The sequence below is a fragment of the Schistocerca gregaria genome, chromosome 5 (assembly GCF_023897955.1).
Source record: "Schistocerca gregaria isolate iqSchGreg1 chromosome 5, iqSchGreg1.2, whole genome shotgun sequence".
In the NCBI taxonomy this organism is placed as follows: Eukaryota; Metazoa; Arthropoda; class Insecta; order Orthoptera; family Acrididae; genus Schistocerca; species Schistocerca gregaria.
In genome coordinates, this window is record NC_064924.1 from 352,678,239 (window position 1) to 352,703,178 (window position 24,940).

A 24,940-nucleotide genomic window follows, 5' to 3' on the forward strand; every position below is an offset into this window, starting at 1 on the left:
GGAGGATAGGGACTATGAAGGTTGAGGGCACAGGAGTTATGGAAACAAAGTATATGCCTTAGGGAGAGTTATCACATACATAGGTCAAAAAAGCTGGTGTCAGTAGAAAGAATTCAGATGTCACACACAGTGAGGTAATCATTAAACAGAATCACATTGTGTTCAGCAACTGAATGATCCAGCAGTCTGCTGGCCACAGTTTGACAGTGGCTGTTCATGCAAACAGAGAGCTAAACAGAGAGCACAGTTGGTGCAGCTGAGTTTGTAGATCACATGCTGCTTTCACAAGTGCCCTGTCTTTGTTGGGGTAGGAAATGCTAGTGATAGGACTGTAGTAGGTGGTTGTGGGAGAATATATAACGCACGTCTTGCATCAAGGTCTATTGCAAGAATATGAGCCATGAGACAAGTATTTGGGAGCTGGGATGGAGTATAGTTGGTCAAGGATATAGGTTGTATAGGTGGCAGAATACCACTTTGAGAAGAATGAGGGAAAATAGTGGGGAGTAAATTTTTCATTTCAGGGGATGAAGAGAGGTAATCAGAACCCTGTGGGAGAATGTTATTCAGTAGCATCAGTCCTAGGTGGTACTGAGTGATGTGAGAACTGCTCATTTATAGCAGTACAGTGAGTATGTAGAGGATAGTAGGTGACTGGTGAGACAAGACACAGGAGAACTGTTTCTAGACAAAGTTGGAAGGGTAAGTTCGACCAGTAGTATGTTTGGAGAGGGACTGCTCGTCACTACAGATGGGTTGACCATGTGTGTCTAGGCTGTATGGAGTAGACTTCTTTGTGTGGAATGGGTGGCAGCTGTCAAAGTGGAGATATTGTTGGTGACTGGTAGGATTTATGAGGGTGGAGGTTCCCTTAGTGACATAGTCATCTTTGAGGTGGAGGTCAGCATGAGGGGAAGTGCCTTGCAGTGCTGAGAAGGACCAGGTGAAGTGAATGGAGGAGGGAGGTGTTGAGATACTGGAGGAATGTGGGTAGGATGCCCTAACCATCAGTCCAGATCATGAAAATATCAACCATGAATATAAACCAAGTGACGGGTTTGGTATTCTCGGTGGTGAGGAATGATTCCTCAAGATGACCATGAATATGTTTGGTGTGGGATAGTTCCATGTGGTTGTCCATTGCTGCACCAGGATTTGTTTGTGGGTGACACCTTCAAAGAAGAAGTAGATGTATGCGAGATATTATTGATCACAGTGATCAGGAAGGTGGTTCTAGGTTTGGAGGCAGTCAGACAGTGGGAAAGGTAGTGATCAATAGTGACAAGATCACGAACAGTAAGTATATTGGTAGAGTAGGGGTGCTCAACCAATCATTTGCAATTGACCAGTCAATTGCCGTGGCTGTATGAGTCCATGTTTCTAAACCTTTGTCCAAAATCTATTTACATGGGCTGTTTTCGTGAAATACTAGTTTGTTGATAGTAAGTGTTCCTAACAGAATATGTAGATAATTCTGACAACGCTGTTTCCATCTGTTTTGTCTCCATCTGAATTTCAGCAGCTTTAATGCTCACACCTAATGCTTTTTTGTCAGTAGATCTGTAAATGGGCAAGTTACATACAGTAGATCTCAACCCTAAAACAAATGAGCACCCCCTGGTGTAGAGGTAGATGACAGTGATGAGTAGGGAGCTGAGTGGTAAAAGAACAGGACCTGTGGAGGGTTGGTAGAGGAAATTGACACTGCCTTTTATCTAGGAAGGCAAGCTTTGGGTAGTAAGTGGAAGGTGTTAGTCCACAAAGGCAGAGATTCGTATTCAGCTGCAATGGGATGTCCTAGGTGGTTAAGTTTATGATCTTCAGCAAGCATGTAGAAGGTAGGAGTATGATGAGTTATGGGAGAGGTACTGGGTTGGACCTAAGGATTTGAGAAGAGACTGGAGATACTACTGGATTTCTGGTGTGGGATCACTGTGGCAGGGCTTGTAGGTGGGTGTATCTGACAGCTGACAGTGTGCCTGTGCCAGGTAATCACACAGTGAAGCAGCCTTTGTCAGCAGATGGGATTATAAGGTTGGAATTAGTTTTGAGATGGTGGAGAGCGGTTCTTTCTGTGTACGTGAGGTCAATTTCAGTGTGGTATGCTTTGGCGAATGATGGTGAGACAATGTTCAAGGTTGGGAAATTCCAGAAAGTTAATAAGGAATTATTTGTGGACAGTGGGTTTTTATCATGATTGGATGGAGGAGTAAACTGAGTCAGGCAGGATTTATTATTGGTTTCGGATTGAGGCTGATTAACAGGGTTAGTGATGAAGACGAGTTTCCACAGTATGGATTAGGAGACATTAACAAGTCTATGGATTAGGAGACAATGGCAAGTTCTGCATGATAGGATTTGGCAATGGGTCAACACATAAGGCCTTTGGAGAAGACTGATACTTCAGTGAGACTGGGGCTTATGGAGAGCAGGTTAATGAGTCAGTCACAGGTCTGTTCAGGACTGGGGTGACATAAGGGAGTTTCTGAGGATGTGACAAATGTATTAGGTCTGCAAGGCTGAAATTGGGGCAATGAACAGATGCAGGGGAGGCTAACAACTGCTTCAAGGCCTGTGCCATCTGGATTCTTCCCACTAACACCAGCTTCACTGAATTGCACAGGTGAGAACTCTCCACTTAACAGATCCTTCATTCCCTTACAGCTAGTACTGTCCTCCTCCTGATTACCTCCTCTCTTTTGCCATTCCAGTATTATGCATGCCTTCTGTCACCTTGATATGTGTATTTCTTTTTTACTTTATAAGCAGTTTTCAGTCAGTGTTCTAGAATTTTAATTTTAATTATTATTAGACAATACAACAAATAACTTAGGAGTAAGTACCATAGTTTAACAACAGATACCATAGTTTAGAAATTGACTTTGAAGAATGACTCACTTTTGAATGGTCCCCTCAAGTTTTGCTTTCTACCCTAGCTCTCTGATTTCTGCATCAACAATCTTCCTTTTAGTCAGATCATCCTTTTTCCTAAACGACTCATCATTTCACTTTTTGAGGTCTTCAGCGTATTGATCTGATTTTCTTAAAGAGTGTATAAGGGACTTTTGTTATAGGCACTCCTTGGACTCTGCCATGTGTCTTAATTGTGTCTTACACCAATCTTCTACTGAATACAGATTCTTCCCTCATACTCTCTAAGAGGCACTCTTTGTTCGTGTCATTGTTTTTGTTTGTGTCATTGTTATCTCCATTATCTCTGTCAAAGCAGCATGGAGAAGGAACAGTGCTAGCGGCCAATTGGATTCAAAATCCCTTAGAAGAGGTGTCAAATATTCCACAAGGCAATTTTCGGACCAAGTAGCTTGCCCTTGAGGTGATCTTCCATTACCTCATAGGTAGCACATTTTGGTTTATTTTTGTCTTCCAGCTTTGCAAACGGAAGCACTACTAGAGCTTGCTCAGCAACTTCCACATTCTCCAGCCATCAGATGATGCAAAACTTTTAAGGGAAACAGTTCTGATTCCGTTTTGTAAAAATATACAGAGCTCTTCTGGCAGGGACATCCTCTAAAAGATTGTACAACACACATAAAAACTGTATTATCATTCACTGTGTTTCCTGTATTGCGGACTTGAAGGTGCTGTGAACAACATGAAGCCCACACATTCCAATTTCCAATAAAACAATGTCTACCACTTCAGTTATTTCAAAAAAAATTTAAGTTCCCTTAAGAATGTGAGGTTGATGTTAGGGTCATCCATCTATACTTGTAAAAGTTTTTTCATTGCTTCCCCGGGAATTTTTTCTTGAAGGACCCGAGTAGATTAGCTGCCATCAAACTGCCTAGAAAAGCTGATGCACAGCAACGAGTGCACACTAGATTTTTTTTTTTATGTCCCAGTAATGCACTAAAATGTCCATCTGGAGTCTTTTGCATGCCTTATTCAAGATTTGTCAAAACAAACAACAATCCATGATGCATTTATGAGGTCAGCTTTAATTTCAGACTCAAAAAAGGGAGCTACTCCATATTGCATGACTTAACCAATTTTGTCCTTTTGTAAATGCCTGTTCTTGGCCACTTCACTGTTGGGGAATGTTGTGGGGAAAAGTAACATGTTGTTTGCAGAACTACGCATTGATGTGTGTGAAACAATGCACCCCAGACACCACAATATTTCTGCATTTGTTACTTCATCCTAATTGTCATCCGATTAATTCCTCTCAGTTTATCCATAGTTTTTGACGTTGCAGTGAGGTCTTTCTGCAACAGTTCCAGCAGCCACTGCCTCTGTGTTGATCTGGCTGAATCCGCAGATGTGGTAGGGGAAGTAGAATCTGTTTGCTGGGTTGAAGTCATCACTGCCGGTTGTGTGTAGACGTACAAACTTGCTGTGCTTCTCATTGCAGCTGCTTTTGCGATGTGCTTCTTGAATGTTGTCATGTGACAGCTATCTTGAAATCTAATCGTCATAGTGCTGCTGCAGTGATGTGTTGGTGGGCCTTCTTCTTCTTCTCTTCTCTCTCTCTCTCTCTCTCTCTTCTCTCTCTCTCTCTATTGGCTGCTATTCACTACTTGCTCCCATCTCCCATCCACGATTTGTAAGTTATTAAGTCTGCTGGTTACAAACAACTTGGCGTCCCAGTTACTTTTCAGCTGAGTCGCTCTACTGTATGTAAAATTTCCAGAGCGCTTTATGACTTGATAGACCTTTTGTTGTACATATACCGATTTAATTTAAAGTCTAGATTCTGTACCAGGATACATGTTGATTTACTTGTAAGGGAATGATTTACCCACTTAAGTTTAAAATATGGTGTTACTTCACATCCAGTATATTGATCATGTCACTTTTTGCATATCCGTCCATACCTAAAAACATAAAAAACGCTCTTTGGATGTTGTTGTGTTCACATTATGTTTGCTTGCTGTTCTGTGATATACTTGCAATCCCCTTTTCCATATTTTTCTACTAATTAAGTCCACAGTAAAGGAAACACTCTGGATGATATTTCAGTTTTTACATGCATTGCAAAATTTATTTAACGATTTCCACACCAAAATAGTTCTGTATATTTGGACCATGGCATGGTGTCAGAACAGTTGTCCTTGAAGTTTTGCATGATCTGATGGTTGGAAAATGTAGATGTTGCGGAGTGCACTCTATTAACTGCTCCCATAACTGCGAATGTTGAAAAGGTAGCGCACAAAAATAACCTGATATGTGCTAGCTACTCGGTAGTCAAATATCATCTCAAGAAGAAGCTACTCGGTCCAAAGAATGTGTTTGCCAAGACTTGCACCAGACTCTTCTTTTTTAATTATTGACCAACTTACACAATGTTATTTGTTTACCACTTACCCGTGCCAGCTAGTATATTTCCATATATTTCCATAATACTGTCTCAACGTTTCTTTTTCTTCTTCTTCTTCTTCTTCTTCTTCTCCTCTCTCTCTCTCTCTCTCTCTCTCTCTCTCTCTCTCTCTCTCTCTCTCTCTCTCTCTCTCTGTCTCTCTCTCTCCCCCCCTCTCCCATTTTTTAAGGTATTCCAAGCTATATTTTTTTGGCATTTGGTGTACAGAAGGTGATTGTATTTAATCACATTAACAGTGACTGTATGATTTTGGCATTTCAAGGTATTGAGATTTTGAGCAGGCATGTAACGATGTTAGCCGCTGAAAGCGATGGTTCATCTTTCGTGTGATCAATTGCTGGCTTGCTCACCTCACCTCGTTTCAGCTCATGATCTCAGCTCGCAGTGGTCTCTCTTCCCCCTTCATTCAGTCACTGGATCGCTTTGCATTGACCAGCTGACGAGATGATGACAGCTCCTGTTCTGTCCCATCTTTCATTGCCGCTCCAGTCCCAGTCAGGCAAAATGCAGAATACAGCAAAGATCCCTAGGCCCTGTTGTGAGTGCTCACAGCCTTACATCAGTGGGTGTTTAAGTACTGTACAGTCTATTCAGAGTTTTGAATATAAACAATGTAAAATTATTGCATCACTCTTCAAGAAAACATGACACCAACTACTGCTAAGTATAAACTTTACTTCGCAAAGGTTCTCCTAAATCACTGCAGCCATGATCACAAAATAGAAATTACATAAATTTTGTTATTGGAAAATGGCTTATGGTAAGGTTACAGGTTTTATACTTAGCACTTTAGTAAATGAAGTCCAGAAAAAAGCAACACAGTTTGGAAAGATCTTTGATTCGCATTGGCTTTTGAACTGCATGTTTGCGTAGTGTTAAAGGTAGAAGTAAGAATTACACCAAATACAGCAGTTAAGTTTCTGAAGCACTCTTAGGTTCCTGCCTAACTACACCCTCTGAGAAAAAACAGCAAAAAATTGTTGATGCCCAGTATTATATGTGAAAGTTTAGCTTTTTGTGAAGCTATACTGCACTTACATTATTTTAACCCATTAAGCTTTCCTCTTTGTATGGTCACGCTACTTAACAGTGATGTGACTATTGTCTTATGATCTGAATAACTGCCATCATTGGGTGGTGAGATCATATGACACAAGCTATGATTGGCTGACAAAAGCACAGTGCTCAATGCAATCTCTATTTCAGAGCTCTGGAAGCTACTGTGCTGTAATTTGTGGAATTTGTATACATACTGTCACAATACGAAAATAAACTGTGTACATACTGTCGCACATCAAAAATCTTTCCAAAACACAATGTTTTTGCTGTATTTCATTTCCTAAAGTTCTGGAAAGTCCTACACCAGTATGGGAGCTTTACCGTTCAAAGGACTGAAAGATTTTACAGCTCAGAGGGAAAGTATACTGTTGCTTAACTTGGATAAAATATGTTTTCACCCACTTCATAGTGTAATTTCATATGGAAGAAAGTGTGTTTTTAACCAGGAAATCCGTTTACAGGGTGTTACAAAAAGGTACTGCCAAACTTTCAGGAAACATTCCTCACACACAAAGAAAGAAACTATGTTATGTGGACATGTGTCCGGAAACGCTTACCTTCCATGTTAGAGCTCATTTTATTACTTCTCTTCAAATCACATTAATCATGGAATGGAAACACAGCAACAGAATGTACCAGTGTGACTTCAAACACTTTGTTACAGGAAATGTTCAAAATGTCCTCCGTTAGTGAGGATACATGCATCCACCCTCTGTCGCATGAATCCGTGATGCGCTGATGCAGCCCTGGAGAATGGCGTATTGTATCACAGCCATCCACAATACGAGCACGAAGAGTCTCTACATTTGGTACCGGAGTTGCGTAGACAAGAGCTTTCAAATGCCCCCATAAATGAAAGTCAAGAAGGTTGAGGTCAGGAGAGCATGGAGGCCATGGAATTGGTCCGCCTCTACCAATTCATCGGTCACCGAATCTGTTGTTGAGAAGCGTACGAACAATTCGACTGAAATGTGCAGAAGCTCCATCGTGCGTAAACCACATGTTGTGTCGTACTTGTAAAGGCACATGTTCTAGTAGCACAGGTAGAGTATCCAGTATGAAATCATGATAATGTGCTCCATTGAGCATAGGTGGAAGAACGTGGGGCCCAATCAAGACATCACCAACAATGCCTGCCCAAACGTTCACAGAAAATCTGTGTTGATGACATGATTGCACAATTGCGTGCGGCTTCTTGGCAGCGCACACATGTTGATTGTGAAAATTTACAATTTGATCACGTTGCGATGAAGCCTCACCTGTAAAGAGAACATTTGCACTGAAATGAGGATTGACACATTGTTGGATGAACCATTCGCAGAAGTGTACCTGTGGAGGCCAATCAGCTGCTGATAGTGCCTGCACACGTTGAACATGGTACGGAAACAACTGGTTCTCCATAGCACTCTCAATACAGTGACGTGGTCAACATTACCTTGTACAGCAGCAACTTCTCTGACGCTGACATTAGGGTTATCGTCAACTGCACTCAGAATTGCCTCGTCCATTGCAGGTGTCCTGGTCGTTCTAAGTCTTCCCGAGTTGCGAGTAATAGGCTGGAATGTTCTGTGCTCCCTAAGACGCCGATCAATTGCTTCGAGCGTCTTCCTGTCGGGACACCTTCGTTCTGGAAATCTGTCTCGATACAAACGTACCGCGCCATGGCTATTGCCCCATGCTAATCCATACATCAAATGGGCATCTGCCAACACCGCATTTGTAAACATTACACTGACTGCAACACTAACCTGTTGATGCTATGTACTGATGTGCTTGATGCTAGTACTGTAGAGCAATGTGTCGCATGTCAACACAAACACCGAAGTCAACATTACCTTCCTTCAGTTGGGCCAACTGGCGGTGAATGAAGGAAGTACAGTACATACTGACGAAACTAAAATGAGCTCTAACATGGAAATTAAGTGTTTCCGGACACATGTCCACATAACATCTTTTCTTTATTTGTGCGTGAGGAATGTTTCCTGAAAGTTTGGCTGTACCTTTTTGTAACACCCTGTATAATACTCTAATGTGTGTTTGTGTTCCTAGGTTTATTGCAATAAGTATGTCTGCCTTAAGGATTACTTGAAGGTAGTTTTACATTATAATTACTAGTATTTAAGCTGTCATATCATTTATCATTAATTGAATAATGAAAGTTTATTAGCAGTAAATTCTGTCCCACACCAGGCATCTTATACTACTTGTATGCAAATGCACTGTGCCTACTTTGAAGAAATGAACTGAATAACAGGAAGGTAAGAGGGAATCATTTAGTATCCATTTTCACTCCTGACCCTTTATGATCCTATCATATAGATTCTAACAATGCCCCACGAAGGAAGTATTCAAATGGGATGGAAACTGTTAGATGTTATACACAGACAGATAAATGATTACAATTTAACAAAAAACAGATGATTTATTCAAGAGAAACAGCTTCACAAATCGAGGAAGTCAGTAATATATCGGTCCACTTCTGTCCCGTATGAAAGCAGTTATTCAGCATGGCATTGATCAGTAGAGTTGTTGGATGTCCTTTTGAGGGACAGCATGTTAAATTCTGTCTAGTTGACACATTAGATCAAAATTCGTAGCTGGTGGCAGGACTCAGCCCCGCCCATAATGTGCCAAATGTTCCCAACTGGAAAGAGATCAGGCGACGTTGCAGGCAAGAGCAGGGTTTCAAGCTTGAAGCCAAGCAGTAAAAACTATCACTGTTTGCAGGTGGACATTAGGTTGCTGGGCCAGCCACGGTGGTCTTGCGGTTCTAGGCGCGCAGTCCGGAACCGTGCGACTGCTACGGTCGCAGGTTCGAATCCTGCCTCGGGCATGGATGTGTGTGATGTTCTTAGGTTAGTTAGGTTTAAGTAGTTCTAAGTTCTAGGGGACTGATGACCACAGCAGTTGAGTCCCATAGTGCTCAGAGCCATTTGAACCATTAGGTTGCTGAAATGCAAGCCCAGGATGGCATGCCATTAAGGGCAAGTAAACAAGGCCTAGAATATCGTTGATGTATCATGGTGTTGTAAGTGTGCTGCAGATGACATCCAAAGAGATCCTATAAATATGAAATGAAATGGAATGCCAGATCATCACACCTGGTTGTGTATGGTGGGTAACAGTCAGATTGGTATCCCAGTGCTGTCCAGGACATGTACAGACACGTCTTTACTGATCCTTATTGCTCAGTTTGAAGAATGGGCACTTGAAAATGAAAAAGATGGTTAAAAGGGCAGTGCAATCCTTGCTAAACCAAGTAATCATAAACTGAAAATACTGAACTAAGAAATGTGCTTGCATATTTTTTGTATTGTGAAGAATAAAACTGAGTTTGGTCTTGTGAGACTGTAAGTTTAATAATGAAAAATAACTTAACAAAAGTTAAAGTTTATAAAATGATTGTATTAGTTATGTAAATAAAATTACATGACAGTGTTCATCTAATTGGAGGGATCTTATGGAATATGTTCCACCTTTATCTTCTTAGGTGTATGGTAACTGAAAATATAATTTAGGTAGTTTGTAAGTGTTAGGAGATCCCACTGAGGGAGATATTATTAACATATGTACAGATGGGGTGTGAAACTGCTAGCTCCAGACAACGGCAAGGCACAGTGATGATTGTGTATCGCCACCTGTTGCGGAGGCGTGCTTGTGTTCTTTGGATGTTGTGGCTTGATGGTACCTTGGAGGTCAAAGAGCAAAAAAGATACATGCAAGAATGTAAACAATGATAAACAACTGGATAATCATTTTTACAATTGTCCTCATTTGATTGCTAATGTCAAAGTAAGACCATGTATATTTTAATAGCTTGTCATGAGCTATGAGATCCATTCACCCATCATTGTTATTGAAGCTGTTTACCAGCACAGTGGATGTAAAATAGAGAAGAGTTAACACTAAGGTGGTTGCATCGTTTAGTAGCTTGGAGAGATTAAAGCTCTCCTCCAGCACCCACACATTGCAACAAAGAGAAATTCAGCAGCACAGCACAATGTTACTGCATGGCAGGACCCTGAAAGTAATAAACTTCAAGAACAGTGATTGGAAACTAATTATGAAGTAAAATTGACATACATATATCAAGGTGACAGAAGGCATGTGTAAGACTTGAATGGGAACAGATAGGAGGTAATCAGGAGGAGGACAATACTACCTGTAAGGGAGTGAAGGATCTGTTGTGTGGAGAGTTACCACCTGTGAAATTCAGTGAAGCTGGTGTTAGTGGGAGAATCCAGATGGCATGGGGTGTGAAGCAGTTATTATAAGTTAGTGGTTGATTATTATCCTCGCAAGTTGAAAACGGCAAAACTGAATAAATTTGATACTGTGAATCTTCAGGTTTTGGTGATGCAAAGACTGTTCCATTAAGTTTTGGGTGCACAACCACAAGAATTCTCCTCCTTCTTCTAATATTTCGGCTCTATAATGTTCAGCCATCTTCAGAGTGAGCCGTAAGACTGCTGCTCCAGTGCTCGCTTCTTCCCTTTATACTCGTGTACCCACAACTGCGCCTGAGACCACAGATGCAAATGCTCCAGAGATGTTGGTTGCCGCAGAGCCATGCACAGTGCATGAGTTACATCTGTGACTCCGCAGTTGATCTGTGTTGGCATGTCGATATATCATTGTGAGCTGCACTGTGACGACATCTTTGTGAGTTTATTACACGAAGTTCCAGATTCCATGATTTATCAAGGTTGAAACCACTATCTGTATTAATTAAATTGATTGTCAAGCGAATCTCAATTGCCTCTTTCACTGTTGAGTCCCAAAAAGGTGATTTAGTTGCCAAAATTTCGACGTTGTCATACAACGTACTGTGACCAATGTCAATACAGTGCTCTGCCACTGCCAACTTGTTAGGTTGTAACAATCGTGTGTACCTCCGGTGTTCTGTACATCTTTCTTGGACAGTGCAAATTGTTTGTCCAAAGTAGGAAAGGCCACATTCACATGGAATCTTATAAACTCCAGATTTTCGGAGCAGCAAATCATCTTTGACGGAGCCCATGAGTGCAGCTGTCTTGGGTGAAGGACGAAAAATCACTTTCACTTTGTGTCTGCTGAGAATCGGTCCTATTTTGATTAGAGGCTACCCACATATGGCAGGAAGGCCATCAATTTAAAGGTTTCTTCATCTTCTTCTGCTTTCTCTGTGGCTTCTTTCAGTTTCATTTTCAGTGCCTTCTGTATTTGCTGTGGGGAGTACCCATTGTCTTCAAACACTCTTTGTAAGTGGGAAAAGTTCATAGTGCAGACTGCTTTCGTCAGAAAGTTTGGAGAACACTCATTGTCTGGGCAGGATGGTGGCAGCTATTTGCACATAAATACAAATCTGCGTATGTCAGCTTCCGATACACTTCATGTCTAAAAGTGCCATCCTCTCTGCGCTGAATCAGAACATCCAAGAATAGAAGGCATCCCTCCTTTTCTATTTCCATTGCGAATTTTATTTGATTGTGTAGGGTTTTCAGATGTCTTAAGAAGTCTTGCAAGTTATCTTCACCATGAGCCCAAACTACAAAGGTATCATCAACATACCTCCAGAATACCATGGGTTTCAAGTCAGCAGATTCAAGTGCCTTCTCCTGGAAGTCTTCCATAAATAAATTGGCCACCAGAGGGGATAAGGGACTACCCATGGTGACTCTGTCTGTCTGTTCAAAAAATTCGTTGTTAAATAAGAAGTATGTAGAGGCCATAACATGTTTGAATAAAACTGACCGAGCAAGGTGGCGCAGTGGTTAGCACACTGGACTCGCATTCAGGAGGAAGATGGTTCAGTCCCGCATCCGGCCATCCTGATTTAGGTTTTCTGTGATTTTCCTAAATCGCTCCAGGCAAATGCTGGGATGGTTCCTCTGAAAGGGAATGTCCGACTTCCTTCCCTTCCCTAATCCAATGAGACCGATGACCTCGCTGTCTGGTCTCCTTCCCCAAGCAACACACATAATAAAGCTGAAATTTCTTTGTCAAAACTTCTTTCAGTAAGTTGTAGAGATTCTGGAAGGGGAACCTTTGTGAATAAAGACACCACATCAAAACTAACTAATATATCACAAGGGTTCATTTTCAATGATTTCAGTTTACTAATGAAATCAGCAGAGTTTCTTATGTGGTGAGCACATATTCCCACAAGAGGCCTCAAAAACGATGCCAGGTGTTTGGCAATGCCATAGGTTGGAGGGCTAATGTTACTCACTATGGGGCGGAGAGGAACACCTTTCTTGTGGACCTTTGGTAGTCCATAAAATGTAGGGGGCACCACACCACTTGATTTCAATCTCCGAACAACTTCTGGTGGGAAGGGAGAACCATTCAGAAACAAAGCAGTTTTCTTTGCCACTCAATTAGTGTGATCCCTGCTGAACTTCCGTTACATGCTGTCACTTAATAAATTGTACATTTTATCATGGTATTCGTCCCAAGACAATAAAACAGTAGCTTTACCTTTATCTGCTGGGAGTACCACTGTCTGAGTATCCTGGCAAAGCGTACGTAGTGCAGCCCTCTCTGCCACAGATCCCTGTGTCTGTTTTGATGCTCATTATTAGCTCAGGAGTGTTTGTTTTGAATAAATCAAGTGTGTTTTCACTATTGTTTACTATTTGAGTTGGCTCATGAACTAACTGCTTGATTAATTTTCAGAGAAAGTGTTTAACACAATTTTTTGCATATCTCCAGATTTGAACATGTATTCTTGCCAACCAATTGAGGCTTTTTTGCATACGTCCAGATTTGAACATGTATTTTTGCCAACATATTGAGGCTAAATTGAAGTCACCACCAACTATAATTGTATGGATCGGATATGTGTTTGCAACTAGACTCAAGTTTCCTTTGAACCTTTTAGCAATTGTATCATTTTAATTGGGAGGTCAGTAAAAGAATCGATTTATTATTTTATTCTGTTTGCCAAGAATGACTTCTACTCACAGGAACTATCTACTTTAATTTTGCTACACAATAAACTACTTCTAACAGCTTTTTTAAAGTCAGTACCACCAGTAGACTGTTGTTTATTTACAGTGTTACATTTACAGTTACACAATCATGATTTTGGTTTCAAAGTGCCATTATCAAGTGTTTTGAGTGTTATAAATTGCCTAAGATGGCATACTGTTGTATTAAAATACACTATTATACACATATGACAGTATATTTTAATACGAGAGTATGCCATCTTAGTCAATTTATAACACTTAAAACACTTGATAATGGCACTTTGAAGCCAAAATCATGATTGTGTAAGTGTAAATGTAACACTGTAAATAAACAACAGTCTAATGGTTGTACTGACTTTAAAGAAATATTTCATGCCTGTGGCCCAACTTCTAACAGCATTAAACATGCCAATGCCAACTGTGTTTAGCCTGTCCTTTCTGAACACAATTAGGTTCTTCTCAAAAATTTTGGCTGAACTTATCTCTGGCTTTAGCCAGCATTCAAGGCTTATAACAGTTTGAACACCAGTGCCTTCTATTAAGGCTTGGGGCTCTGGTACTTTTCCCAACACAGCTACAGCAATTTACAGCTGTTATATTAATATTTCCTAGTTCTACATTATTCCTGTGTTTGACCTGCACCTTCTGAGACTGAAGTCCATTTTATGTTTTCCAAAGACCCCCTAACCTAAAAAACCACCCAGTCCATGCCACATTGCCCCTGCTACCTGTGTGTAATGGACACCTAACTTGTTTAGCAGAAACCGAAACCCCACCACCTTATGATGCAAGTCGGAGAATCTATAGGCTACATGGTTGCAGAACCATCTGAGCCTCTGATTCATACCCTCCACTCGGTTTTGTACCAGACATCTGCAATTGGTTCTTTTGATTGTGCAGAAATTGCTGAGCTCTGGTTTCATCTCGCAAGTAAGATTGGCAGCTTTACCACTTTTGATATGTATTTGAAACCAAAGTGACACACCTCATTGGTACCAATATGAGTCACCACCTGCAGTTTGATGCATTCAGTGCTCTTCATGGCACCCATAAGAATCAGTTCCACATCTGGAATGACTCCATTCAGTATGCACCTAGAATGAACATTGGCTTTCTTCCCCTCCACATCAGCCCTATCCCTAAGGGGACCCATGACTTGTCTAACATTAGAGCTCCCAACTACCAACTATTTAGTTCAAGCTGTCAGTGTAGTTACTGTGCTGATGTCATTTATACATCACAAATAAAATCATTCTTGGATATTTTAGGCAGATGGTGGATGGTCACCAAGGTTTTGTATATTTGATACAATTGTGACTTGTGTTTTATATGAGATATCAAGATTATTTACACATCAACCTGCTATTTTTTAATGAAAAATAAATGCCAGAGAAATTAATGAAGGGTTGTAAAAATGTATTACATTTGCCATTCAGTTTGTTTATATTGTAGACTTCTTGCCTACCGTACCCACTAGAATTGGCTCTACAAGTTTGCATTTTAGGTGGACACATATCTTTAAATCTTTTGGTTACTACCTTATTTTTCCCAGGACTACTGACTGTGCATTTTAACCCATCATGCCATTACCAACTTTTCTTACAGAGTGCCCCTTAGCAAAAAAACACACCCATATGTCAGTTAAATTTGAAATTCCCACAAATAGTTGAGAAGAAGCTTGCACAGGATAGAGTAGCATAGAGAGCTGCATCAAACCAGTCTCAGAACTGAAGACCACAACAACAACAGTTAACATTATCTCTTTCTTAAGGCCTGAGCTTAGCACAGATCCAAATCGAAAGAGGAAAGTCTTGTTGTATGATATGAGTGATATGTAGAAAGCTATAATTAAAGATTATTCCTTGCACATCCAATTTTTTTGTACAACTTTCAGATATTTGTTCTGTACAATGTTACTTTGAATAAAACAGTAGAAGGTGCATAAGTAGCTACTTCTTCTGTTACAAAGAACTGTGTATAGAAATCAGATTATATACACAAAGAACTGTGTATAGAAATCAGATTATATACTCTGAGGTGATGAAAGTCTAGGGATACTGATAAGCATATATATACAGATGACAATAGTATCATGTACACAAGGTAATAAAATGGCAGTGCATTAGCAAAGCAGTCATTTGTACTCAGGTGATCACGTGAAAAAGTTTCCAATGTGATTGTGGCCATACGATGGGAATTAACTGACTTGAAACATGAAATTATAGTTGGAGCTAGATGCATGGGACATTCCACTTCGGAAATCAATAAGCAATTTGAAATTCCATGATCTGCAGTGTCAAGAGTCTACTGAGAATACACATTTCAGGCATTATCTCTCAAGACAGACAATGCAGTGGGCAGTGGCATTCACTTAATGGTCAAGAGCAGCGGTGTTTGCCTAGAGTTGTCAGAGTTGACAACAAAGAATACTGCATGAAATAACCACAGAAATTGATGTAGAAAGTATGATGACTATATTCACTAGGACAGTGTAGCAAAATTTGGCATTAATGGGCTATGGCAGCAGACCAACACGAGTGCCATTGCTAGCAGCACCTCTCCTAGGCTCATGATATCATGTCGGTTGGACCCTGAATGACTGAAAAGCCATGGCATCGTCAGATGAGTCTGATTTCATTTGTTGAGAGCTGTACACATTGTATCTAATGGGACCCAGCCTGGTTACTGCCACATTCACATGATAGTGAGTTGTAGCAAATATGATCCAAGGAGCCTGTAAAATCTAATCTAATCTCTACTATAATTTGAAAGTGAAGTTTTTCTCTGTAATTCTAATTTTTTAAAATTTTGGTACTCCTTCAGTTATCTACTGTTTTCGCTATGCTGCAGAACACCTTGTGCTTCTAACATCTTTCATTTGATTACACATATTTATTATTTAATGATCATGTTATTGTTGATACCATGTTTTAATTACTTTTACTGCTATTTCTAGTTTCTTTTAGTTAAATGAATTAATTTACAAAATATTTTAATTTTTTTGGAGCTGCTGAATGGTACCCATTACTTAAATGACCATTTTACTAAAAAGTTAGAAACCTCATAAAAAACAAGAACTTTAACATTTAAATCCAAATCATTTATTGAATAAAAATATGATTTTCAACATACACATACATTTTTCACAGTAATTATTTTTTTACTCTTTGGCTCTTTAGATCTCTTTATCTATCTAGTGGCTGTTATTGAAAACCATGTATAGCAAGTGTAGAATGTCTGGCAGTGGAGTTTGGGAATCAGCTCATGTGGCTCTAGCAGCATTGTTTTCCAGATCCCTCAAACATAACAAAAATCATGATGCTAATATATGAACATATACACAAACCCTTTTCTTTATCCATGATTTACTTAAATGCATGTGGTGTAGGAATTGGCACATTTACTTTTAACTAACTTCCAGATTTAGTTTCATAGAAAATCTATTTCCGCACAGTGTATTTTGCAATTACTCAACATACAGATGATGTTGTGTCCTGTTAATTACATGAAAGTCTACTATAGTATTCCTAAATGTAAACCAGCTTATGCTGTTATGAACAATGTGTACATTAAAAACATAATTTTCTAGCAGAATATTATGAGTTACACAATCAAATACTTTAATTAGTTCCAGAAGATTCCATTTGGCTAGCACTTTTTGTGTCACTACAAAATCTGCTTTTGTTTTACACTGAAGAACCAAAGAAACTGGTACACGTGCCTAATATTGTGTAGGGCCCCCGTGAGTATGCAAAAGTGCCGCAACACAATGTGGATTGGACTTGACTGATGCAATTCTGGATTTGTGGAGTGTTGCACTGTTCTTCTGGAATTTCCCAAGTGTGTTGGAATGCGCAATGGACATGAATGGACTTAGGTGATCAGATAAGATGCTTATGTACATGTCACTTGTCAGAGTCATATCTAGACATATCAGGGGTCCCATATCACTCCAACTGCACATGCACCACACCATTACAGAGCCTTAACCAGCTTGAACAGTCCCCTGCTGACATATGGGGCCCATGGATTCATGAGGTTGCCTCCATATCCATACACATCCATCCACTCGATACAATTCGAAACAAGACTCATCCAACCAGGCAACATGTTTCCAGTCATCAACAGTCCAATGTCAGCATTGACCGACTCAGGCAATGCATAAAGCTTTGCGTCATGCAGTCATCAAGGGTACACAAGTGGACCTTCGGCTCCGAAAGCCCGTATCGATGATTTTTCATTGAAAGTTTCGCACATTGACACTTTTTGATGGCCCAGCAATCTGGAACAGTTTGTGGAAAGGTTGCACTTCTGTCACATGAAGGATTCTCTTTAGTCGTCATTGATACACTCGTGAAATGGTCATGCGGGAAAATCCCCACTTCATCGCTACATTGGAGATGCTGTGCCCCATCACTTGTGTGACGACTATAGCACCATGTTCAAACTCACTTAAATCTTGATAACCTGCCATTGTAGCAGCAGTAACTGGGCACCAGACACTTGTCTTATATAGGCATTGCCGACCGCAGTGCCGTATTGTGCCTGTTTACATACCTCTGTATTTGAATATGCATGCCTATATCAGTTCCTTTGGTGCTTCAGTGTGTATTCTTAGGTAGAAATGCAGCCAAAAATTCTCACCTAGCAAAAAATTCCAAGCAAATGGCAAAAGGGCACGTGACTCCTGTATATAGGAAGAGTAAAAGAATGGACCCACAAAATTACAGATCAGTGTCCCTAACTCCAGTTTGCTGCAGGATCCTTGAACATATTGCAGATATAATACATTTCCTTGAGACTAAGAAGTGTATGTCTGTGGATCAGCACGGTTTTAGGAAGCATTGCTTATGCAAAATTCAGCTTGACCTTTTCTCACATGATATACTGTAAATTATGGATGAAGGACAACAAGCAGAGTCCATATTTCTAGATTTCTGGAAGTCATTTGACACAGTGCCCCATTGCAGGTTGTTAATGAAGGTACGGGCATATGGAGTAAGTTCACAGATGTGTAAGTGTCTCAAAGACTTCATAAGTAATAGAACCCTTGTATGTTGCCCTCAACAGCAAGTGTTCATCAGAGACAAGTGTGATAGGATGCTGTTCTCCATATAAATAAGTGATTTAATGGACAGAGCTGGTAGCAATCTGCAGTTGTTTGTTGATGACGCTGTGGTGTATGGTAAGGTCTCGAAGTTCAGTGACTGTAGGGAAATAAGATGACTTAGACCAAATTTCTAGTTGGTGTGATAAATAGCAACTAACTCTAAATGTGGAAAAATGAAAGCTAATGTGGGTGGGTAGGAAGAACAAACTTGTAATGTTTGGATACTGTATTACTAGTGGCCTGCTTGACACAGTCAAGTTGTTCAAATATCTGGGCATAATGTTGCAAACTGATACGAGATGGAATGAGCATGTGAGAAGGAAATAGTCAACTTCAGTTTATTGGGAGAATTTTAGGAAACTGGTTCATGTGTAAAGGGGACTGCATATAGGATGGTGGTGTTACCTATTTTTGAGTACTGCTTAAGTGTTTGGGATCTGTACCAGGTTGGATTTAAGGAAGACATTGAAGCATTTCAAAGTCGGGCTACTAGATTTGTTACCAGTAGGTTTGAGTACAATGTAAGTATTACGGAGATGCTTCAGGAACTCAAATGGGAATCCCTGGAGGAAAGGCTAGGTTATTTTTGAGCAACAATATTGAGGAAATTTAGAGAACCAGCATTTGAAACTGAGTGCCAAATGATTCTACTGCCACCAACATGCATTGTGCATAAGGACTACGACGATAAGATTTGGTCTCATACAGAGGCATACAGACAGTCATTTTTCCCTTGCTCTGTTTGCAAGAGGAAGAGGAGGGGCGGGGGGGCGACCGACTAGCGACTAGTAGTAGTACGTGGTACTCTCTGCCACACACCCTATCGTGGCTTGCACAGTATCTATGTAGATGTAGCTTTGATAGTGACACAGGAGAAATTAGTTACACCTTGATGAAGAACCAAAACTGATTTACAGAAATTGTGGTGGGCCTAATGAAATTGACAATATGGGTTTTCAATTCAGTTTACCCCACTTGTTTTATTCCTATGTTTTCAGCGACCTTTAAATATGTTGTGTAGCGAACAAACTCTTATGCATATTTCCAGGTAGTGAAGCCTCTATCTTCAGTTCAGTTCTGGGAGCCCAGTGTGCATGGAACAGTACCAAAACAAACAGTATCTAGAGCTGATGGCAAAGGTACTGCAGCAGCAGCAGCTTTCAAGTGGCCGTCAGATTATAGACGCATGTCACTTGCCTTAAGGAAAGGTACTAGATACCACGAAGGAGAAAGCCCCACACCATCTGAACCTGATAAACTGCAACATGGACGAAGTTCTCCACTACACTCAGAGCCTTCATCTGGCACTGCTGCAGACACACTACTTGGAAATGTGTCCAAGGTACTCGGTGCTATTGACTGGTGAGTAAAATTTTCTTTTCCTTATCTTTTCTTGTGCCACAGGTCAATGTAATGGTTGTATTTAGTCATTCTACTTCATTAGTGATTTAGTGTTAAAAATATGTTATTTGAGTAAGTCACTTTATTTTCCAGAGCAATTGTTTTAGGGAGAAGTGATAATTATTCAGATTATGTCAGCTAATTAGACAAGACTGGAGGATATTCTAGTGGTTTCAGTTGTCCAGACTAGATTTACAAAACCTCACTATCAAATTTGAGTGTATAAGTGAACTTTTCGAGTTGATATCACAGCGTTTATTTTACAAAATAATTGTTGCAGAATTTGTTTCCTCCAAAAATACCTCTAGTTCATATAGCTTGTTCATCATTCCTACTGATATTTTGTCTATGTTTAGATGCATTATAAAGTTATTTTTACAAACTAAATCAAGCAAAAAATCTTTAATTAGGCAAGACTCATTTTGTCTGTGTGGTTATGTATTTTGATGCATTCCCACATTATTTTGTTACTTTTAGACCAAATCTGATAGAAATTTATTCACTTTATTAGTTTCCCTGTGGGGGAGTGCATGCTGTGAGATGACATGGCCAATAGCATCGACCTTTAATAACTTTTGTTGTGTCTTGACCACACTTTTATTTTTCCAACAGTCTTACACGTTTTGGCTTTCCGTCATTTTTCAAAGGCAGTGTTATGTCAGTCAGATAAAATTCTTCATTAGATACATTCTATTGCATCAACATCTAAATTGACCATATCATTCAGAATATTGACATGATGCAGTGTATTTAATGAACAATTTGATACCACTGACATAACACTGCCTTTGAAAAGTGGCAGAAAGTTGAAATGTGTCTGGTTGTTGGAAAAATAAAAGTGTGTTCAAGACATAAGAAAAGTTATTAAAAGATTACTTCTGCTTTCATTAACAAGAAATATCTGACTGAATCCCTGCAGAAGCCAGCACCCTTTTGCCAGGTTTGTTGAGCTGTGTACCATGACCTGTGACACAGTTTCTTTCATAATTCTAATGGCTAACAGTGAATTTTGCAGAGAGACTTCTCTGTTTCACATTTTTACCCTAATATCTCTATTTATACTTGACCAATATGGTAGGTCTGTCTTAGAGGCGAAGTTGTTATAATTAGTTTGGTGAAATACAGCAATCACAACAGTGTGGAGAATTTTTTTATGACACTGGCTTCATGTCTGTCTATGTTATTAGCACCTCCTGTGAAAACAACATGGTCACTACTTGTGATATTGGAGCATTCTTTTTTAATGCTCTCAGTAATGTTATCGAAACTTGCTTCACCCCTTACAATGCCGGAAAAGTATCACTGTCGTTAACATGGTTGAGTAACTCTCATATCTTAAATGCATGGCTGTCCCCCAATAATTTTACCTTCTCCCTCTGTAGGTGTTTTTCCACTGCTTAAAAGTTTTTCATCATTCGTTCATCATACGCCTTTGAAAAACTATTATTACATGTGGCTTGAAGGGCCTCAAGATTATTACATAAGTTGAAATGTGTTTCATAGCAACCTGGTGATTACAACTGTCTTCTTTTAATCAGATACACTTAATAGTATGAATCGAGATGTCCAATTTGTTTACACCAATTTTTTAATTATGATGTTCTGGTAATGGAGACATGTATTTTCCAAGACTGTACACTTCTCCTTCAGAGCAATCATTCTTTTTTGTTTAAAGCAAACATATCACACTGAAGTACTCTGATTATTTTTTGATTTTTAGGATTGTGATTGTAGATTTACTTTGGTAGGCTTCAGTGGCACATATAAAACAAGATTGTGAATAATCACCAGTTACGAATTTTATGCTTACTTTCAAACATTTCTCATGGAATCAACAGTGACAGTTGCTATACTATCTTGTCACATTTCTTACAGTTGTTCACATGTTTAGAAAATCTTTTACTGATGCTTGTCTCACTTAATAACTTTTCAATAAGGAATCATCTTTACTTTCCTAGTTGTATCAAAGAGCAGAAATGGTAGGAGAAATACTCAGTACTATGTTTACCCAAGACAGAAATTGTAAGGCTTAAAGACAGATGAATGTGACTGTAAAAGGGATGCCAGAGATTATATTCATTCAAACGTAATGAATGACATTCGTGTACTGACAGGTAAAAACATTTTGGCAATTGCCCACTGCCAGATTGAATGCCATATGGTGGTGTTGCAGGTATGTAAAGACAGTATATTAGATATCTAAAGACAGTATATTAGATAAAAATAGATACAAAATAAGGTATGAATAAACCCATCAGTGAGGAAAACAGAAAATTTATTATAAGAACTAATTCGAGGAGGGTAAGCACATTTAATTGCAAGATGGTCACCACATAATGGTGTCATGTTACAAATATTGAAGATAACACCAATGTGTTTCCTGCATGAGCCATATCAGATAAATATTTTGTGATTTCATATTTCAGTAGATGTACGTTGACTTCCTTTGAACATATTCAGAAAACTTCCTTTTCTTAATTTATTACTTGTGGAAATTACAAGTAACGACAGTGTGATATCCTTTCTCTCGATGCCACATCAGAAAGTCAACATATGAATTATATATTCAAATAAGTGTGATGCAGAAGGACTTCTTTGGCAAAATGTTGCTGCTGTTATGGTCTTCAGTCCAGAGATTGCTTTGATGCAGTTCTCACTGCTCTATCCTGTGCAAGCCTTCTCATCTCTGAATAACTACTCCAACTTACATCCTTCTGAATCTGCTTAGCTTATTCATCTCTTGGTCTCCTTCTATGATTTTTACTCTCCACACTTCCCTCCAGTACTAAATGGGTGATCCCTTGATACCTCAGAACGTGTTCTACCAACCGATCCCTTCTTCTTGTCAAGTTGTGCCACCAATTCCTCTTCTCCCCAATTCTATTCAGTACCTCCTCATTGATTATGTGATCTGCCCATCTAATCTTGAGCATTCTTCTGTAGTTCTATTCTCTATTTGTCTAAACTATTTATCATCCATATTTCATTTCCATACATAGCTACACCCCATAAAAATACTTTCAGAAAGAACTTCCTGATACTTAAGTCTATACTCGGAGTTAACAAACTTCTCTTCTTCACAAATGCTTTCCTTGCCATAGCCAGTCTACATATTATATCTTCTCTACTTTGACCATCATCAGTTATTTTGCTTCCCAGTTAGCAAAACTCATTTACTTCTTAAAGTGTCTCATTTCCTAATCTAATTCCCTCAGCATCACCTGATTTAATTTGACTACATTCCATTATCCTTGTTTTGCTTTTGTTGATGTTCATATTATATCCTCCTTTCAAGACACTGTCCATTCCATTCAACTGCTCTTCCAGATCCTTTGCTGTCTCTGACAGAATTAAAATGTTGTCGGCAAGCCTCAAAGTTTTTATTTCTTCTCCATGGACTTTAATGCCTACTCCAAATCTTTCTTTTGTTTCCTTTACTGCTTGCTCAATATACAAATTGAATAACATTGGGGATAGGCTACAACCCTGTCTCACTCCCTTCTCAACCACTGCTTCCCTTTCATGTCCCTCAACTCTTATAACTGCCATCTGGTTTCCGTACAAATTGTAAATAGATTTTCGCTGCCTGCCTTTTACCCCTGCCATCTTCAGAATCTGAAAGAGAGTATTCCAGTCAACATTGCAAAAAGCTTTCTCTAAGTCTACAAATGGTAGAAACATAGGTTTGCCTTACCTTAACCTATCTTCTAAGATAAGACATAGGGTCAGTATTGCCTTGCGTGTTCCAACAATTCTACAGAATCCAAACTGATCTTCCCCAAGCTCAGCTTCTAACAGTTTTTCCATTCACCTGTAAAGAAGGTTATAGGATCCCAAATTTTTGTTGCAAGGTGTTTATTTATTTGCAAACCCATATGTGAAAGTAAGAGAAACTCATGAAAGATAAAATTATTAAAAAATGTTGATTTTAATTGTTCAGCATAATAATTTGTCATTACTGAGTGATAGTCACATGTGACATAGTAATTATGGACTATTTACAAAGTAAGAATATAAACTTGTGTAACCATCTTTGGTTTTCTATATCAAAACAGTTAAAGAGCCTGAAAGCTGAGAGAAAATCATTTAAAACAAAAAGAAGACAAACAAACAAACAAACAAACAAATGCTACAGTTTATTTAATGTCATTCCTACAAAAAATTTATGTTCTCCGAACGACGTAATTTTTTTGCATTGTTAAGAAGTCCAGTTTGATTTCTGAAGCAATTACATGTAACTGAAAACCACAAGCAATGCCCCATTTGTCTAGCTCCTTCAAGATGATAAAGAGTATAGGACGTTAAAGGGAAAGTATATAAAGTCAACCATAGGGGGAAGTATGAGATACGCAATGCATAGTAAACCCTCTTGTTCATGGGATCAAAACTGAAGAATATGATATGAATTATAGATCGGATCTTTAGTATCCCCACCAGTTGACATCAAGATGGAGGCAGAGGACCTGGTGCAAGTATCGAAGTGGACTGAACAGAACGCTACTATGAAAGCAAGAATGAAGCATAGGATGGCAGAGCCACTGGTGCAGGTGGGTTACCTTCTGGTGGCAATAGGCCTGGACGAGCAGTTCTAAGACTTATTTCATTGCCCACAGACCGGCCTTAGCCTTACATGTTACTCTGTGTTGTGTACTCCATTGTTAGTCACTCATGCTGGTTGCATGTTGTGTTTTTATTCTTGCTTAGTCTCTGTATGGGGTTCAAACTCTGTGCCCCCTGTCGAGTAACTAATGTGTCGAGATTCATTCCCTCTTCTGGGGTTCAGCTTTGAGATTCCCACTGGAGGTCAGATGTAATTGTTCATCCACACAGAAGGTGGTGGATTCATTTCCCATCTGAGCAAATCAATTATATGAATAAGTGGTGTCTGTTCTTTTGGATGTATGTGATAAACAATGTGTCCAGATGGTGCAGTGGTTAATGCAACTGCCTAGTAAGCAGGAGATCCTGGGTTCAAATCCTGGTCCAACACACATTTTCACTCATCACTGCTGTTTCCACATAAAGTCCAGATGCAGCTGACATCAACAGTCCCTTCTCTTTGCTTCCCTTTCTCCCCCC

General features: G+C 39.5%; 1 protein-coding gene across 1 annotated transcript in view; it reads left to right on the plus strand.

The window, feature by feature from the left end:
- LOC126273341 (dynein axonemal heavy chain 10) overlaps window positions 1-24,940 on the plus strand; it is a 1,458,287-nt gene that overhangs the window by 66,664 nt on the left and 1,366,683 nt on the right. The window contains exons 51-69 of the mRNA XM_049976887.1: window positions 3,075-3,318; window positions 4,191-4,337; window positions 10,093-10,189; window positions 10,290-10,465; window positions 10,663-10,732; window positions 14,619-14,672; window positions 14,803-14,956; window positions 16,530-16,567; window positions 16,832-16,883; window positions 16,979-17,061; window positions 19,509-19,802; window positions 20,030-20,271; window positions 20,474-20,522; window positions 20,733-20,801; window positions 20,972-21,113; window positions 21,244-21,345; window positions 21,889-21,975; window positions 23,831-24,042; window positions 24,133-24,199. Of these exons, the coding sequence (XP_049832844.1) occupies window positions 3,075-3,318; window positions 4,191-4,337; window positions 10,093-10,189; window positions 10,290-10,465; window positions 10,663-10,732; window positions 14,619-14,672; window positions 14,803-14,956; window positions 16,530-16,567; window positions 16,832-16,883; window positions 16,979-17,061; window positions 19,509-19,802; window positions 20,030-20,271; window positions 20,474-20,522; window positions 20,733-20,801; window positions 20,972-21,113; window positions 21,244-21,345; window positions 21,889-21,975; window positions 23,831-24,042; window positions 24,133-24,199 (2,379 nt within the window). The remainder of the gene's footprint in view (window positions 1-3,074; window positions 3,319-4,190; window positions 4,338-10,092; window positions 10,190-10,289; window positions 10,466-10,662; window positions 10,733-14,618; window positions 14,673-14,802; window positions 14,957-16,529; window positions 16,568-16,831; window positions 16,884-16,978; window positions 17,062-19,508; window positions 19,803-20,029; window positions 20,272-20,473; window positions 20,523-20,732; window positions 20,802-20,971; window positions 21,114-21,243; window positions 21,346-21,888; window positions 21,976-23,830; window positions 24,043-24,132; window positions 24,200-24,940) is intronic.